General features: G+C 55.4%; 1 protein-coding gene across 4 annotated transcripts; it reads right to left on the reverse strand.

Moving 5' to 3' along the window:
• Positions 1-5614: 5614 nt before the first annotated feature.
• Positions 5615-14036, reverse strand: STMN4 (stathmin 4). Of its 4 annotated transcripts, none has more exons than XM_054179767.1 (6): positions 13915-14036; positions 9417-9467; positions 8379-8474; positions 7119-7324; positions 6822-7013; positions 5615-5823 (listed from the first exon to the last, which is right to left on the reverse strand). In XM_054179767.1, exons 1-6 carry the CDS (start codon positions 13958-13960, stop codon positions 5764-5766), a joined length of 651 nt encoding a protein of 216 aa, XP_054035742.1. In that variant the 5' UTR covers positions 13961-14036; the 3' UTR covers positions 5615-5763. The 4 variants fall into 4 exon arrangements, with proteins under 4 accessions (XP_054035742.1, XP_054035741.1, XP_054035739.1 ...); XM_054179766.1 differs by having other exon boundaries at positions 7119-7327; XM_054179764.1 differs by lacking the exon at positions 5615-5823 and adding an exon at positions 5872-6285 and having other exon boundaries at positions 7119-7327.
• Positions 14037-17018: the final 2982 nt, after the last annotated feature.

Below are 17018 nucleotides of genomic sequence, written 5' to 3' on the forward strand. Positions count from 1 at the left end.
GTCTGGTCTGGTCTGGTCTGGTCTATTCTATTCTATTCCACTCCACTCCACTCCACTCCACTCCACTCCACTCCACTCCACTCCACTCCACTCCACTCCACTCCACTCCACTCCACTCCACTCCACTCCACTCTAGTCTACCCTACTCTACTCTACTCTACTCTACCCTACCCTACCCTACCCTACCCTACCCTACCCTACCCTACCCTACCCTATCCTATCCTACCTTATCCTATCCTATCCTATCCTATCCTATCCTATCCTATCCTATCCTATCCTATCCTATCCTATCCTATCCTATCCTATCCTATCCTATCCTACCTTATCCTATCCTATCCTATCCTATCCTATCCTATCCTATCCTATCCTATCCTATCCTATCCTATCCTATCCTATCCTATTTTAAAGACATGGAGGTGATTTCTGAGCTTTGCAGAGACAAGCATGTAGCAGCAGTTCTTGGCAGGCTTGGGCATCCCTGAGGCTTGAGGCTAAATCCAATTGGCTCACGATGCGACTCAGCCCTGCACTGAGGCTGAACCTTCTGCTGAATGGAGATGTTGAGTGCTCTGGCTACCAACCCAAGGGCATTTTAGAGGGAAGCCAAGAACCAGCAATCCTGTGTGAGTTTTCCCTATGGGATGTGGTTCTTGTGCTGGAAGTTGAGCAACTCTCAGATCTTGGCAGGCAGAGTTTCTCTGTTCACATCACCTCATCTCTGGGTCCACCACCTGAAGCGTGAGCTAGGGGTGGCTTCAAGGTGCTGAGGTGGCCCTGAGCAAAGCCAGGAGTGACAACACATATTGCCTAGGGTTGGAGTCATAGGGAAATGGAGAGGGAGGTCTGCAGTGGTCTTTGCCTTCACTGTCAGGGATTGTCTTATACAGGTAAGCCATTAGGTAGCTGTAATAACAATACTCCAGGTGGAAAGATTTTGAAGTAAGAAATGCCAAAGGTTTCCCATTTTCCATTCCAATCTCACTTGTCCATCTCTTCCCTGGATGAATTGTCTGGTCTGCAGAAGTGGTCTGCAGGAAGGATCAGCCATGATTTGAACTCTTTCTTTACTGCCTTACTCCACATAAAGAAGATTCATTGCTGGTGTCTTTTCATTTCCCCTTTGTAGCCACTGAGAGAGACCTTCCTTTTCTCCTGGCTTTGCCTCCTCCCAGCATCAGGAGATGGAGGCTGGACCCTGGTCTCAGCCCTGCTTGTGTCTGACGATGGATGCTTAATTGAATGATCTTTTGCCTGCTTCATGACCACAGATGGGTTCAGCAAAGGGGAAAGGCAGATGGATTAGAGGCAAAGCACTGCTCCTCCCAACTGCTTGTCTCCTGCTTGGTGTGCTGCTGGCTCCCTCGTGGTTTCTGTAGCTTTCACACTGTTCAGAACTGTGTTTTGCTTGGAACTTCAGGTGTTTTTTTCAGGAGCAAACCAAGTGGAGAAGTTACCTTCTAAGCATCCTGCAAACTAATATCCCCAAGCTAATAAACCACCATCATTTGTCTTTCCTCCTGCTCCATTTGCCTTGATAGCCTCGGTGCTCCTGGGACGAATCCAGTGGTGGTTAGGACTTGTGGTGAGCTGGTCTGTGCTACTAGTGGATCATCATCACTTGTCACTGACATCTGGGCACCATAAGTGGTGGGAGGAGAGCTTTCTGGCCTCATGGCATCCACATCTTGGGTGTAAAACCATTCATTCACCACCTGACCTTCCCTCTTTGGACTGCAGGCATTCGAAAGTCTGTGATGGTTCTCCTGGTTACCCCACTAAGAGGCTAATAAATTGCCTGAAGGAGCAACAACCTAATGAATGAATGATCACATTATTAAGCTCTGATCAGATTTTGCACACTGTTAAACCCACCAACCCCAGAATGCCAGGATAATGGGGCTTGGAAGGGACCTCTTACAGACATAGTCCTGATGGAGAGTCCAGGGACAAAAAATTGATCCAGGGTCTAGAACCTCTGTGCTGTGAGGACAAGCTGAGAGCTGGGACTGTTCAGCCTGGAGAAAAGAAGACTGCAGGGAGACCTTACTGTGGCCTTTCAGTACTTCAGGGCAGCTGATAATAAAGGTGGAGACAGGCTTTTTAGCAGGGCCTTTTTTTGAGAGGACAAGGGCTGATGGGTTTAAATGAAAAGAGGAGAAATTCAGCCGAGAGAGAAGGAAGAAATTGTTTACACTGAGTGTGGTGAGACACTGGCCCAAGCTGCCCAGAGAGGTGGTAGGTGGCCTTCTCAGGTCATATTGGATGGGACTCTGAGCAGCCTGCTCTAGTTGAATGTGTCCTTGTTCATTGCAAGGCTAAGAGCAGCCTTGCAAGGCTCTCCCAGAAAAGCTAAGAGTAGCCTGAGTCTCCTCACTGGCAGTCCCAAGTCCAGCTGGAGGGTGCCCAAGGTGCTTCCAGGAAGGAGAGAGGAGTGAGATGAGAGATTGCAAAAGGAGATCTACTGGAGAGAGGGAATAGTAGAATCAGAATGATAGCATCACACAATGGTTTGGGTTAGAAGGGATATTAAAGTTCACTTAGTCAAACCCCTCTGCTATGGGCAGGGACATCTTCCACTAGATCAGATTGCTCAAAGCCCTGTCCAGCCTGGCCCTGAACACTTCCAGGGATGGGCGTCCTGGTTTTGTCTGGGATAGAGTCAACTTTCTTCCTAGTAGCTGGCACGGTGCTGTGTTTTGGATTTAGTGGGAGAAGGTTGCTGATGGCACACTGATGTTTTGAGCTGTTTTGTCCTTCATGATTATCCTGAGTCAAGGATCTTTCAGTCTTGCATGTTCTGCCACCAAGCAGATGTTGAACCACAACAATGGGGCACCCACAACCTCTCTGGACAACCTCACAGCAAGGTTTTTTCCCCTTACAGCTAATTCAAATCCTCTCTCAATTTAAAACCATCACCCCTTGTCCTATCCCTATGTGTCCTTGTGAAAATTCCTTCTCCAGACTACTTGAAGGCTCCTTCAGGTACTGGAAGGCTGCAATAAAGTCTGCCCAGAGCCTTTTCTTCTCCAGACTGAACAACCCCATCTTCCTCAGCTTGTGTCATCTTACCTTCCTCTTGAGCCTGCAGCTTCTCCTCCCTTCTTTGGTGTAAGAAACTCATGTACCCTCCTCAGGTCCTCTCCCATGTACCCTCCTCAGGTTCTGTCCTGTGTGGCTTTTGGGCTTTGTTAACTCATGTCCCACTGGTTGTTAGGACTCAATGATCTCAGAGGTCTTTTCCAGCCCAAATAACTCTGTGATTCTTATGACCCTGGTGGACACTGCCACCTCAACATTGGTTCCATGTCCTTTTTTAGCATGGTCAGTTTTGCTATGGTGCCTTTGCCATTACACCTAGGCAGGCTGGGAACCCCTGAGCACAGCTTCTGTGTCCACAGGGAGGTTTGGATCCTCTCCTGGCATCTGTCTTAATGTTGGCATCAAATCCCACGTTTATGAGACCACCAGTTCCTTGGCTTTACACTCAGCTTCCAAGGCTTCACAGGATCACAGGGAGCCTCCTTAACCCAGGTAGCAGAAGATCAGGTCAGGGAGGATGTCCTTGGTCCAGATTGGATTGGGTCAGGTCAGGGAGGATGTCCTTGGCCCACAAGTAATGGACGTTTGGCTGCCCTGGGAGGCTGGTCCTAAATTTTGGTGCTGTCACCTCTCTCAAGTCAAGGAAAGATGAGTGAGGAAGTGGTGCTGTTTCCTTCTTAGGGCTGGAGAAAATGTGCCCTGGTTCTTCTCCTGACCCTGAGGACCTGGTGCATGCATAGATGGGTGGATCATCTGGCCTCAGTGTAGACCTTGACTCATGTCCTTCCTCACCATGGTGGGCAGCTCCTCATCTCCCAGTATAGGGCTGACATTTGCCTCCAGGTCCAAGGTGGGGGGAACATAACTGCTGTGTGCCCTGGTGGGGGTACACAGGGTAAGCCTGGGGTGCACAGCTGGGTGCTGGAGGACCAAGGGAGCCCAAATCTGCTGCAGTCCTACCAGGATGTTGTTGTTTGGGATACTGGACTGAACCAGACCCATCCCTTTGATGCACAGGCTGGCTCCCACCCTAATTTCCAACCCCCCTCCCCATGGTCCCCCTCCAGTTCCTTTCCCCTTCCCCACGTAAACCACACGGGGATTCCCTCTCCCTAAACCCCCAGCTCCCCACACACAAGACACTTCAGAGATGATGAGAAAACAAAAGAAATGCCAAGGCAGTTTATTTACAAGGGTTGTGTACAAAAGAAGGACAGCTGGTGCCACAGCTAGACCAGCCCCCTCCAGCTCCTTCACCCACCGCCCGCTCCCCTGCTCCCTGCTCTGGGAGCCCGGCGGGCCTCTTGTGGCACAAAGAAAGGGACATGGTTCCCTCCAGACCTTCAGTCAGAGCTTGGAAAGCCTTATCTGGCCATAGTGGAGACCAAGCCCTTTGTTAGCATCGGACCTGGAGGGTGATGAGGTGCCAGGGCACCGTAGCACTGGGACCACTGTCTGTTGGCAGCTGGGAGATGAGGGGATGTAGCCACCCCCCAGATCTCTCTGCTTCACTCATCCTCCCTGGTGGCAAAGATCAGCCAGGGGATTGCACAGTAGCTCCCACAAAGTGCTTTCTGGGCTGGTCATAAGCTGTTGGTGGGGTACCAAAGTGACCTTCCTCCTGCCCTGGTGTCACCAAGAAGTGCCATATTTATCCCCAGGGGCTTCTCCTGCTCTCCAGAGAGGCTTCTTCATCCCCACCTCTGCTCTCCCATCTCCTCCTTCCCTCTTGTTTTCCCCTGTGCCTTCCATCACGGTTACCACAGCCCTGCCTTGCTTTTCCTCTCCTGCTCTCCCTCTCCATGGTGGGGTGGTGGTGGTGGTGATCTCCCCTTTCAAACAACCACCTCTAAAAGCTGATGGCTTTCCAGCTGCTCTACAGCAGAAAAGAGGATTTCATCCAAGAGTTACCACAAAGAGGACTCTCAGGAGGTCCTTACAAAAAAAAAAAACCCAAAAAAAAGATTTAAAAAAAAAAAAGCAGCTTTTGGGGAAGTCACTTTTTAATTTCACCCTTGGAAAAGATCATCAGCATCTCTTACAGCTGGAGAAAGCCTTTGAAGCAAGCAAGCGTCACTCTGTGATCACCTCCAGCGGGGGCGGGGGGATCTCTTCTCCCCCTTCCCCAGAACGGTTCTGTGAGGTCTATGGCCAATCAACACCCAGTCTGGGCAAGAGGCCCCGAACCCAGGCAGGACAAAGGGACAGAAGGACACCAAGAGACGCTGTCGCCCATTGATGGGGTGGGATGGAGGAGAAGAAAGAAATCAGAGGGATGCCCACCTGCCCACCCTGCCTGCCCAGCACCAAATTAAACTCACACACGACGCACATTTCCCCCTCCCCACCCCCACCCCCCTTTTCCCCTCCCCACCTGCTCTCTATCAGACCCAGACCCCCCCCAGCTTTTGCCTGCCGGGGGGGTCACCTTCTCTGCTTCACCAACCCTCGGCTGTCTCCTCCAGACCTGGTCGACGGGCAGCGGTGCATGAGACCCACCAAGGAGGCGGACGTCCCAAAGCCGGCACCCTCCCGCCCGCCCTCCCTCCTGTCTCCTCCCTCCCCACCCCTCCCCCAAACAAATAGGATGGCTTCACTGGTCAACTCTTTACATTCACGAACAAAGAAAGCAGAGGAACTTCCACCCTTCCACACCATCGGACCTTGCGCTGCAGCAGCCTCCGCCGCCTCCCCGGAGCTGTCAGTCCAACCATCTCCCCTTTATCTGGAGGCTTCTTCCTTCAGCTCCTTGTTTTTCCTCACTTCTTCCGCGTGTTTGTCCTGTGAGAGGAGGGGGTGGGAGGGGAGGAGGGGAGGGGGGAGGGGGGACACGTGTTAGCTCGGCAGGCTCCGGGGTCCCCACGGGCTGGCGGGCGGCTTCGGAGGGGTTCGAAGGCACGAGGGCGTTCGCCAGGTTCGTCCCCTCGAGGGACACCACCGATGGGTCAACAGCGTCCTCTCCTCCCTTGGGGTGTTTTTAAGGACTGTGGAGGCGCTCAGGGACAGATTGTCCTTGCCCTCTAGCTAGGAGGTAGACGTCAAGCAGACGGGCTGGAGCGGGAGCCCCAAGGAGCTGGGCTTAGCTCGGATTGTCCTTCATTATCTCGTGCTCTCTGCCTCTGACCCAAGGCTAGCTGAGGCGTTTGGAGAAGGGCACTGGGCGAGCTCCTTGCAGAAGGGATGTTTTGGAGGGAGCTGGAGGTGGTGAGGGTGGGACCTTCCATGCTGAGGTTGGGAACAGACCTGCTTCGGGGAGAGAGAAGAGGTCTGCACAGGCTGGCAGGGTGGAAGCATCTCTTAAGCATGGCAGCACAGATCCCTCCAGCTCTGCACACGGAGCTGATGGCTCCATGGCTTCTGGGGAAGGGGCCAAGGGAAGATCTGCCACCCAGGGGGTGGAAAAATAGCAAGTGGTGGGTTAAGGCCATCGTGGTGGGACATGGGGAAGGCTTTGCAGGGCTGTGGACAAGATACAGGTCCCAGCTCTCCACCCACCAACCACTTGGGAGCCTATGGACACACTGGGCTTGGTGGGTCCCCAGGAAGAAGCCCAGACCCTAGGCTGGATGTTGCTTTGGGGTATTGCTGAGGGAAGGGAAGGGAAGGGGAAGGGGAGGGGAGGGGAAGGAAAAGGGAAGGGGAGGGGGAAGTTCCCCCTCTGGTGGTGTCCCAAGGGGCTAAAGCCACCTGAAGAGCCATGCAGGGTGCCCATGTGTCCTGTGACACCCTCCTGGTCTAGTGTCCCAGCGAGTCCCCCCCGCTCCTCAGCAGGCTCTCACCTTCTCCTGCAAGCGCTCCAGCATGGCTGCTAAGTGGGCCTCGCGGTTTTCCTTGTTGGACTCCATCTTCTGTGCCAGCTTCTCTTTGGCCATTTTAATGAAGTTGTTGTTCTCCTCGATAGCCTTCTGGATGACCTCCCGCTCATGCTCCCGCTTCTCTGCCAGGTGCTTCAGCAGCTCGGCCTCTTGGTACTGCAGGGGCAAAGAGGACACGATGGCCACGGGTCCCTTCCCCTCCTGGCCCCAAACCACCCCCTCCAAACTCAGTGGCCTCCCCAGACGTGGGGGCCACCCTACCTTCCTCCTCTCCTCTGCTGCCTCCAGCTTCTTCTGTATCTCCTCCAGGGAGGGGTCCCGCCGCCGGGGCAGGGAGGCGTTGAACTCAGGAATGCCATCGAAGGATGGGGGCTTGAGGATGACCTCGAAGGACTGCCCTGAGGCACGCTTGTTCAGCTCGATGACTTCCATGTCAGAGATGACACACCAGGTGAGGTCTACCGTGTCTGCTGGGAGAAGGACAGGAGCTGATCACTGGCACAGGAGCAGCCCTTCCCTCGGGACAAATCATCTGGAGGTGTTTAGGAAGAGACTGGCTGGGGTGCTTGGTGCCAGGGTTTAGTTGATCAGATGGTGTTGGGTGATAGGTTGGACTCGATGAGCTCAAAGGGCTTTTCCAACCTGGTCTGGTCCATTCCATTCCATTCCATTCCATTCCATTCTATTCTATTCTATTCTATTCTATTCTATTCTATTCTATTCTATTCTATTCTATTCCATTCCATTCCATTCCATTCCATTCCATTCCATTCCTGTTCCATTCCTATTCTATTCCATTCCTATTCTATTCTATTCTATTCTATTCTATTCTATTCTATTCTATTCTATTCTATTCTATCCTATCCTATCCTATCCTATCCTATCCTATCCTATCCTATCCTATCCTATCTCAGAGTCCCACACTTGCAGCCTCTGCCATGGATCACTGCTTTCCCTGATCTCCGTGGGTTTCACCCAAATCTCTTCACCCCGGGGGTTCAGCTCCAGTGTTATGAGTTGGGGTAGGGAGTCCAAGACACCCATCAAAGGGGCTGAGCTGGGAATATTTGGACAAGCTGAGGGGCAACATTCAGAGACTGGGAATGGGACCACGAAGCCCCTTTCCAGCTGCAGATCCCCCCCACAACAAGCCAAGAGGAAGGCCCACAAGCTCCATCTCCTTCCATCACCACTGTCTCCTCTGGACCTGTTGCCATGAATCAGTCTGAATCACTCAGTGCTGTCTGTCTAAAAATACTGAGCCCACACCCAGCTCTTCATGCAGCAGAGTCGTGCTGGAGGAGGATGCCCAAGCCCCCTCACATCCCAACCCAGCCTCCTGCTTCCAGCCAGGGACACCAAACCATGGAGCTGCCCTTTAAAGCTTGCCCTGGAAGTCTGAGGGTGACTCTGAAGGTTTCAAGGTGACCCTGCTCATGCCCAAGGGGGCTCTGCAGCCCTCCACAGCCCCCACCCACCACTCCTGCAGCCCTTGACCATGGGTGGCCAGAAGGCTCCTACCTTCATATGTGTACGCTGGCTTGTTCAGGGGGTCCGAGAGGAAACAGGAGCAAAAGAGGGAGACGAGAGGCAGCTCCTTCATCTTCTCCTTGTATGCTGGGAAGAGATGGTGGGAATGGGGTGAGAAGGGTGCAGGGTGCCAGGTTATCTGTGGAAGGGGCTACAATGTGCCAGAGAAGGTCTGGAATGGGGACAGCATCAAGGTTTGCCCAGGATAAGCTGGACGGGGGAAGAAAGGTGGGCAAAGAGGAAACTGAGGCACGCAGAGGTGAATTCACTGGTGGCCACATGGGTGGTGTCTCAGCACTGGTTAGACCACACCTTCAGTCTTGTGTCCAGTTTTGGGCCCCTCAGTGTAGGAAAGATGTTGAGCTGCTGGAAGGTGTCCAGAGAAGGGCAACAAAGCTGGGGAGGGGTTTGGAGCACAGCCCTGTGAGGAGAGGCTGAGGGAGCTGGGGTTGCTTAGCCTGGAGAAGACGAGGATCAGAGGAGACCTTCTTGCTGTCTACAGCTCCCTGAAGGGAGGCTGTAGCCAGGAGGGGGTTGGTCTCTTCACCCAGGCAACCAGCACCAGAACAAGAGGACACAGTCTCAAGCTGTGCCAGGGGAGGTTTAGGCTGGATGTTAGGAAGAAGTTCTTCATAGAGAGAGAGATTGGCCTTTGGAATGTGCTGCCCAGGGAGTCACCATCACTGGAGGTGTTTAGGAAGAGACTGGACGGGGTGCTTGGTGCCATGGTTTAGTTGATTAGATGGTGCTGGGTGATAGGTTGGATTCTATTCTATTCTATTCTATTCTATTCTATTCTATTCTATTCTATTCTATTCTATTCTATTCTATTCTAACCACATGCCTGTCACCACTGGGATGCCCTAAATGTCCCAGAGCAAGGCAGAGCCATCCCCAGGGTGGTTTGGGGAAGATCCTGCTCAGGTTAGGGGTGTCTCAGCATAGGGTAAGTATTGAGGTTGGGTATGTGGGTCTGGGAAACCCATGCTGTCCCCCATCCCCACGTGTGGCCCCATCACTGTGCCTTACCAGCCAGAGTCATGGTGTGGAGATCTTTGGGTGTCTTCAGCAAGAATGCTCCTGGGGGAGGAAAGAGGCATGATCAGTGTGAGGTGTCCCAGAGGCTGGAGGCATGAGGCACTCCCTGCCCACTCTGACATGTCCCAAGGGCTGGGGACAGCACACAGGTCCTGCCTGTCCCCTACACAGAGCCTGGTGGGCATGGGGTGGGTACACAAATGGTGTGGTGTGATGGGCACACATGGTGTGGTGTGATGGGCACCCACTGGTGTGGTGTGATGGGCACACATGGTGTGGTGTGATGGGCACACATGGTGTGGTGTGATGGGCACACACTGGTGTGATGTGATGGGCACACATGGTGTGGTGTGATGGGCACCCACTGGTGTGATGTGATGGGCACCCACTGGTGTGATGTGATGGGCACACATGGTGTGGTGTGATGGGCACACATGGTGTGGTGTGATGGGCACCCACTGATGGCAGCAGGCAGTGGAGTGCTCCTAGCTCTTCCCTGTATTCTGGGCTGCCCAACATCTCCACACCCCACACGTGTCCACACATGTGCCAGGAGCCACGTGCATACCCCACACTCTGCAGCCAGCCCACTCCTGCTGCCACCCCCACTCCTGCCTACAGAGCCCCAGCCCTCAGCTCAGCCCTTCCCACACCGCACGCCCTGGGACCTGCTCCCACATCTCAGGGGGTCTCCACAGCTGTCAAGGGCATCCCTGGGAGTGCCCACCCAGCCCTGGGATGAATTGCAGGGCCTGTCATGGGCTGGCAACACCCAGAGCCTCAGGAAAACCAGGATGAGCCAGGTGGATTCCCCCTTCCCAGGGCTCCTGGGGGAGCACAGGCAGGGTGCTGGTGGCATCAGAGGGGTTTCCCAGTGGAAATGCCCCTCCCCAAAGTGGGAGCTGAGTTTGGTTGCTGGTTTGGGATTTTCGTTTCCTTTTTCTTTGAATTATCCACAGCTTTTGTTTCTAAGGGAGAAACCCCCCCCCTCAAAATAGAGCCTTGTAAATCCTTGCAGCTTCCCAGGGAAGGGGCAACCCCTACAGGGGCATCCTGGGGCTGCCTGGGGCACTGCCAGCCACAACATACCCTGACCCAGCTCAACCTCAGGAGGTCCCGAGGATTTCCTACCCTTCATCCACCCAATCCTGCGAGGATCTGACACAGGAATAACCCAAATAACCTGCTTTATCCCCTCATCCTCCTCATCCTGCTGGGATCTGGCACAGGGATCAAACAGATAACCTGCCCCAGCTCCTTGCTCCCCCCCAATCCCGCTGGGATCTGGCACAGGAATCACCCAGACAACCTGCCCCAGCTCCTTGTTCCCCCCCCATCCTGCTGGGATCTGACACAGGGATCACCCAGACAACCTGCCCCAGCTCCTTGTTCCCCCCCATCCTGCTGGGATCTGACACAGGGATCACCCAGACAACCTGCCCCAGCTCCTTGTTCCCCCTCATCCTGCTGGGATCTGACACAGGGATCACAAAGATAACCTGCCCCAGCTCCTTGTTCCCCCCCATCCTGCTGGGATCTGACACAGGGATCACCCAGACAACCTGCCCCAGCTCCTTGTTCCCCCCCATCCTTCTGGGATCTGACACAGGGATCACCCAGACAACCTGCCCCAGCTCCTTGTTCCCCCCCAATCCCGCTGGGATCTGACACAGGGATCACCCAGACAACCTGCCCCAGTTCTTGTTCCCCCCCATCCTGCTGGGATCTGACACAGGGATCACCCAGACAACCTGCCCCAGCTCCTTGTTCCCCCCCATCCTGCTGGGATCTGACACAGGGATCACCCAGACAACCTGCCCCAGCTCCTTGTTCCCCCCCATCCTGCTGGGATCTGACACAGGAATCGCCCAGACAACCTGCCCCAGCTCCTTGTTCCCCCCCATCCTGCTGGGATCTGACACAGGGATCACCCAGACAACCTGCCCCAGCTCCTTGTTCCCCCCCATCCTGCTGGGATCTGACACAGGGATCACCCAGACAACCTGCCCCAGCTCCTTGTTCCCCCCCATCCTGCTGGGATCTGACACAGGGATCACCCAGACAACCTGCCCCAGCTCTTGTTCCCCCCCATCCTGCTGGGATCTGACACAGGGATCACCCAGACAACCTGCCCCAGCTCCTTGTTCCCCCCCATCCTGCTGGGATCTGACACAGGGATCACCCAGACAACCTGCCCCAGCTCCTTGTTCCCCCCCATCCTGCTGGGATCTGACACCGGGATCACCCAGACAACCTGCCCCAGCTCTTGTTCCCCCCCATCCTGCTGGGATCTGACACAGGGATCACCCAGACAACCTGCCCCAGCTCTTGTTCCCCCCCATCCTGCTGGGATCTGGCACAGGGATCACCCAGACAACCTGCCCCAGCTCCTTGTTCCCCCCCATCCTTCTGGGATCTGGCACAGGGATCACCCAGACAACCTGCCCCAGCTCCTTGTTCCCCCCCATCCTTCTGGGATCTGGCACAGGGATCACCCAGACAACCTGCCCCAGCTCTTGTTCCCCCCCATCCTGCTGGGATCTGACACAGGGATCAAACAGACAACCTGCCCCAGCTCTTGTTCCCCCCCATCCTGCTGGGGATCTGGCACAGGGATCACCCAGACAACCTGCCCCAGCTCCTTGTTCCCCCCCATCCTGCTGGGATCTGACACAGGGATCAAACAGACAGCCTGCCCCAGCTCTTGTTCCCCCCCATCCTGCTGGGATCTGACACAGGGATCAAACAGACAACCTGCCCCAGCTCCTTGTTCCCCCCCATCCTGCTGGGATCTGACACAGGGATCACCTGGATAATCTGCTCACAGGTGTTAGTAGAGGAGAGCTGGTTGGATCTGGGGTTCCCCAGGGGTGTAGCCCTGCTAAGGGCTCTCCACCTTGCCTGGGTGAAGGTTCTGGCCCCGGGCAGCCCTTGCCAAGGTGGGGTGGGGACACTCCCATGGCTCATGTGCTGACACAAGGCTGTGCCTTGAGCTCCCACAGCCTGGCTGGAAGCTGTCTCCATGGCACAGCACCCCAAATCCTCACTTTCCTTGGGCTGATGGGAGGGACCTGGATGCATTTCATGTTATGGAAACCTTTCTGCCTGGCATTCATGCCCCCAATGGGGAGGATGATGAGGTTCATCCATGCGGATGCGAGGGAGGTGGGCGGTGGGCTGCCAGCCCCCCTCCTTCTCTCTGGATGAAGATGGTGTTTAGAGGTCCCTCTAAGAAGGATTCCTCTGCCTTCCCTCTCTGCTTCCCTGTCTTTCTGCCTCCCAACCAGCACACCCAGCCCCAGGGGAGTGGGATGTGGCTGGAGTCCTGCTGCTGCTGTCACCCCCAGGTTGAAATCTGTCACCCCCAAGCTGAAACCTGTCACCCCCCAGGCTGAACCCTCACTCACACCCCTAGTTTGGCCAGAGCTGTGGGAAGGATCCTGCCTCTGTCCAGGCACACGTGGCAGGGGGAGGGGGCTGAGCCCACCCCAAGGAGCTGCAGCCCAGTTTCACACCCTGATCCCCGCCGTAGAGCCTCCGAGGTGCTGGGAACCTCCCTGTTCCCCACTCCCTTCCCTGATCTGGATCCCTCCATCTCCCATCCCTCCCCCGGTGGAGACCCCCCCGGGGATCCCTCCAATCTTCCATCCCCTTTCCTGATGAAGACCACCCTGTCTCCCATCCCTTCTCCTGATGGAGACTCCCCCCATCTCCCTTCTGCTTCCCTGGGAGAAACACCCAGTGATGGAGGAAGAGGGTGGAGGAATGCTGGGGGCTCTCTGCTCCCTCCCTTGAAGCTTGAGAAGGGACAGGGGCTTTCCTCCCCCAGTTTCTGCGGTGGAAGCAGGATGGCAGCCGCCCCCTCCCTCCCCTTCTCATCTCCTCCCTTCCTCCCCCTCGCTTTTCCCTCCCTCCCTGGAAGGAATCTTTCAGCGGATCACCTCCTCCAGCATCCTTCCACCAGCAGTAATTCAGGCTGGTCCTGCACTCGGGAGGGGGTTTGGGGGGCTCGGGGTCCGCACCCCTGCACCTACATTTTGGTGAAGGAGGGGAAGGTCCGGGCGAGGCTTGCAGCCCACCTGGGGGTCCCGAGGATGCTGAGGGTGCTGGGGTGAGGTGGAGCGTGCTGAGTTCCGTCCTTTGCATCCCCTACACCGGGGAGGGTCCACCCCTGCCCGAATGGGCGATAAGGGATGGGTGGGGGGTACCACCCCAAAAAGTATCCGGAGGCCCTAAGGTGGTTCAGGGGGTGCCCCAGCACGGCGAGGAGGATGCTGGAGGGATGGGAAGCGGGACAAAGAGGGGTGTCCCAGCCCGAAAACGACATCCAGGTACCCCCTGGAAAATGCCCCTCGCCCTCCTCAACCCCTCCCCAAAAAACTTTCCAACCCTTTTGCCTCCCCAAAAAAAACCCCCTCGCCCCCCTCCCCCCTCCCCCCCCCCGCATTTAAACCACCACCACCACCATCCCCCCTCCCAAGGCACTCACCCCACCGCCGGTGCTTGAGCTGCTGCTCCGCGCTCGCCGGGCTCATTTAACGCGACCGCGGGGGTCTGTGCGGAGCATCCCACCCGGGGGGCCCCCAGACCCCCCCCCCCATGACATCATCTCCCCGGCCAACCATTGGCTCATCCCTACCACCACCTCCTATTGGGCCAGGGGCTGTACGAACCGGGTACCAGCCCGGTGACATCACACCCAGCAGCTATTTTTGGGCTGGGCCTGGGAGAAAGGAAAAAAAAAAACCAGGAACGGAGGAAAAAAAAAAAAGAAAAAGCCACGAAAATTCGCATTAAAAAAGGGAGAAAACGGTAAAAAAGAAAGGGGAGGGGGGACGATAGGGGGAAAGGAATGGATTTGGGCTGGGAAAGGGGGTCTGGGTGGGCTCTGCAGGGGGGGGGGAAAGAAAGGGTGAGGCTGAAAAGAAAAAAAAATCGTTTAAAAGAAGGAAAAATGATCAAAGGGAGGAAGGAGGTGGAGGGACAGAATATGGGTGGGGAAGGAGGGCTGGGTTGGGCTGAAGAAGAGGTTTGGGGGCCTAGGAAAAAAAAACAACAAAGGAGGGGGGGAATTAAACCCAACATTTAAAAAAAAGAAGGTGTGGGGAAAATGATCAAAGCAAATTTTGGGGGAGGAGGGGGGTGGAGGTGAAAGTGAGTAAGGGTGAAGGGATGGATTTGAGCTGAGAGTGGGGATTTTGGGTGGTGCTGGGGTGGAGTGATGGAATGAAAGGGCTGAGCACATGGTGGAAACCAAGGCTGGGGTCTCTGCTAGAGCTGGATGATGCTGGAGAGTCACCAAGTGACAAATAAGGGGGCACAGAGTGGGGGGTTGAGACCCTGGCAGCATCTCCAATGAAGTCAATCCCCCAAACCCCACAGTGGCAACAGGCTATCTTCTGTGTGCTGGGAAGCAAGGAGGTGTCCTCTCCATCCTCCCAGGGGGCCAGAAGCCTGGTGTGACCCATGCACAACCCCAGAGGCAGATGAGGACTTGTTCTGCTCCTCCAAACCAGGCAACAGGAGCTCAAAGAGACTGAGTCCCAGATCCCGAAACTATTTTGGTGCAATGCTGCTGGAGGTGCTGGGCCGAGCAGAGGTCCCTGAGGAATCCTGGCAGAGCTAGGCCTCCTCTTCAGGGCTCTGCCCTTCCTAAAATCAACTCTCCTTCCCCTAGATCTGCCTCACCGTGGCCTATTTAGCACTGGTGGCCACGTCTGATGGTGATCACAAGCCCAAGACCCCCAGGGAACCGTCTTAGTTCTCCTCTGTTATGCAATGAGCATCAAGGTGGTTCTGGGAAAGTGGTTCCTCCTGGAAGACAAATGTAGGGTGAAAGGCATGGAGAAGGACAGGGTGACTCAGCTGGAAATGGGGGGGTAACCTCCCATGGGTGACACTGTAGCTCAACCATCCAGCTCCTGGTGGGGCACCTGTAATGTCATTCTGAGGCTCAACGGTGCATCCCCTCCCTCCAGAAGGCTCTGCTAAAGATCAGGTGATGAGCAAGCTCCATGCTGGAGCACCCCCACCCTGTCTTGGCAGGGTCTAGGTGCACACACAGCTGGGGCTGCTGTGGGTGGGGTGCCAGTGGGAGGTGTGAGGAGCTGCAGAAGGAATGGAGCACGGCCCCGAGGCAGAGGGGAGGAAAGAGTCAAGATGTAACAGCCCCACCGGGCACAAACAGCCATTGTGAGGCCCCACGTGGCTGTGGGAGGTGGCAAGGGCCAGGCTGCAGCTGGCACTGGGATGGGTGACACCCCACAGGGTTGGGAGGTCTGGATACTCTGCTCAAATGCTGCTTCCAGGTCCTCATGATCCAGGCTCAGGGCACAAACCCCTCCCTGCCACCCTGTGTTGGTGGTCACAGTTCAGATCATGGCTGCCCGTGGTTGGAACCAGGGAGATGCTGGGGGGGGGGGGTCACATCCACAAGCACCTTCTTGTCCCCCAGCTCCACAGGAGCTGCATTCAAGGGGATGGATCTTGGTTCCAGAGATGTTTTGGATGCCACATCCCTGGAAGTATTCAAGGCCAAGTTGGATGGGACTTTGAACAACCTGTTGTAGTTGAAGGTGTTCCTGGATCACTGCATGGGGGTTGGTCTGGGTAATCTTCAGGGTCCTTTCTAACTCACATCATTCTGTGATTCGAGGATTCAGCTCCTGAAGCCCACCTATGAGGCTACAGCTCTGGAAAAACTTGGTGGTCACCATCCCTAAGGGCTGTCACTTTCCACCCCACAAAGTCTCCTGGCTCCAAGGCAAAATCATAGACTCTAAAACCACAGAATCCTTGTGATTGGAGAGACCTTTATGGTTGTGAAGTCCAACCATTAACCCAGCAGTGGCAGGCCACCACTAAACCATGTCCCACAGCTACACAGCTTTCAAACCCCTCCAGGAATGGGGAATCCACCCCTGCCCTGGGCAGCCTGATCCAGGCCTTGACAGCCCTTTTGGGGAAGAAATTGTTCCTCATGTCCTTCCCAAACTTCTCCCCAGCACAATCTGAGGCCCTGCCCTTATCACTTGCTACTTGGTGGAAGAAAAGGGATTATCTCTAGCATAGGTGGCTGGAGAGGAGGTTGCATGTGGAGCCAGGGGGAAAGAATCCAGCAGTGAGAGGATGCCACAGAAGTGCTGAGCAAAGGGTTTGCAGCTTCTTCTGGGCTGGCCCACAATGAAGACCATGTAGGAAGGTTCATTTGTCCCAGGATGCCTCAGCTGAGAACAGCCATCCAGAGGAACCCATAGAGCTGGGGTGAGCATACCCAAGAGTTTCCCCCAGAGCCCTTTTCCATCCTTCAGCCTTGCTCCAGAGGGTTGCAGGGGTGGATGTCAGTTCTGCGTTCCCCCTCCCTCGCTTCCTCTCCTCGGACACCTCCACCCTCTCCTCCAAAAGGTTCAGTATTCACAGATGCTCCAGCAAGAAGCCCCTCAGGTTTGGATCCTCCACCTCCCAGGAGATTTCTGGCCTCGGGAAGGAGCAGCCAGTAAATCCCAGCCATCCAGGGCACAGGTTTAGCCCCCATCCCACCTGCCCCAGCGCTGAGGACCCAGGTGCAGGATCCATCACCACGACTCTGCCTCC

The sequence above is a fragment of the Dryobates pubescens genome, chromosome 3, assembly GCF_014839835.1.
Source record: "Dryobates pubescens isolate bDryPub1 chromosome 3, bDryPub1.pri, whole genome shotgun sequence".
NCBI lineage: Eukaryota > Metazoa > Chordata > Aves > Piciformes > Picidae > Dryobates > Dryobates pubescens.

Bases quoted from the DNA above. Each gene is read 5' to 3' on its own strand.
- STMN4 (XM_054179764.1), bottom strand. From the start codon at position 13,960: ATGAGCCCGGCGAGCGCGGAGCAGCAGCTCAAGCACCGGCGGTGGG. The intron at 9,468-13,914 runs GTGAGTGCCTTG...TTCCTCCCCCAG, and splicing joins GCTCAAGCACCGGCGGTGGG to GAGCATTCTTGCTGAAGACA. The intron at 7,328-8,378 runs GTAGGAGCCTTC...TCCTTCTCCCAG, and splicing joins GCCAGCGTACACATATGAAG to CAGACACGGTAGACCTCACC.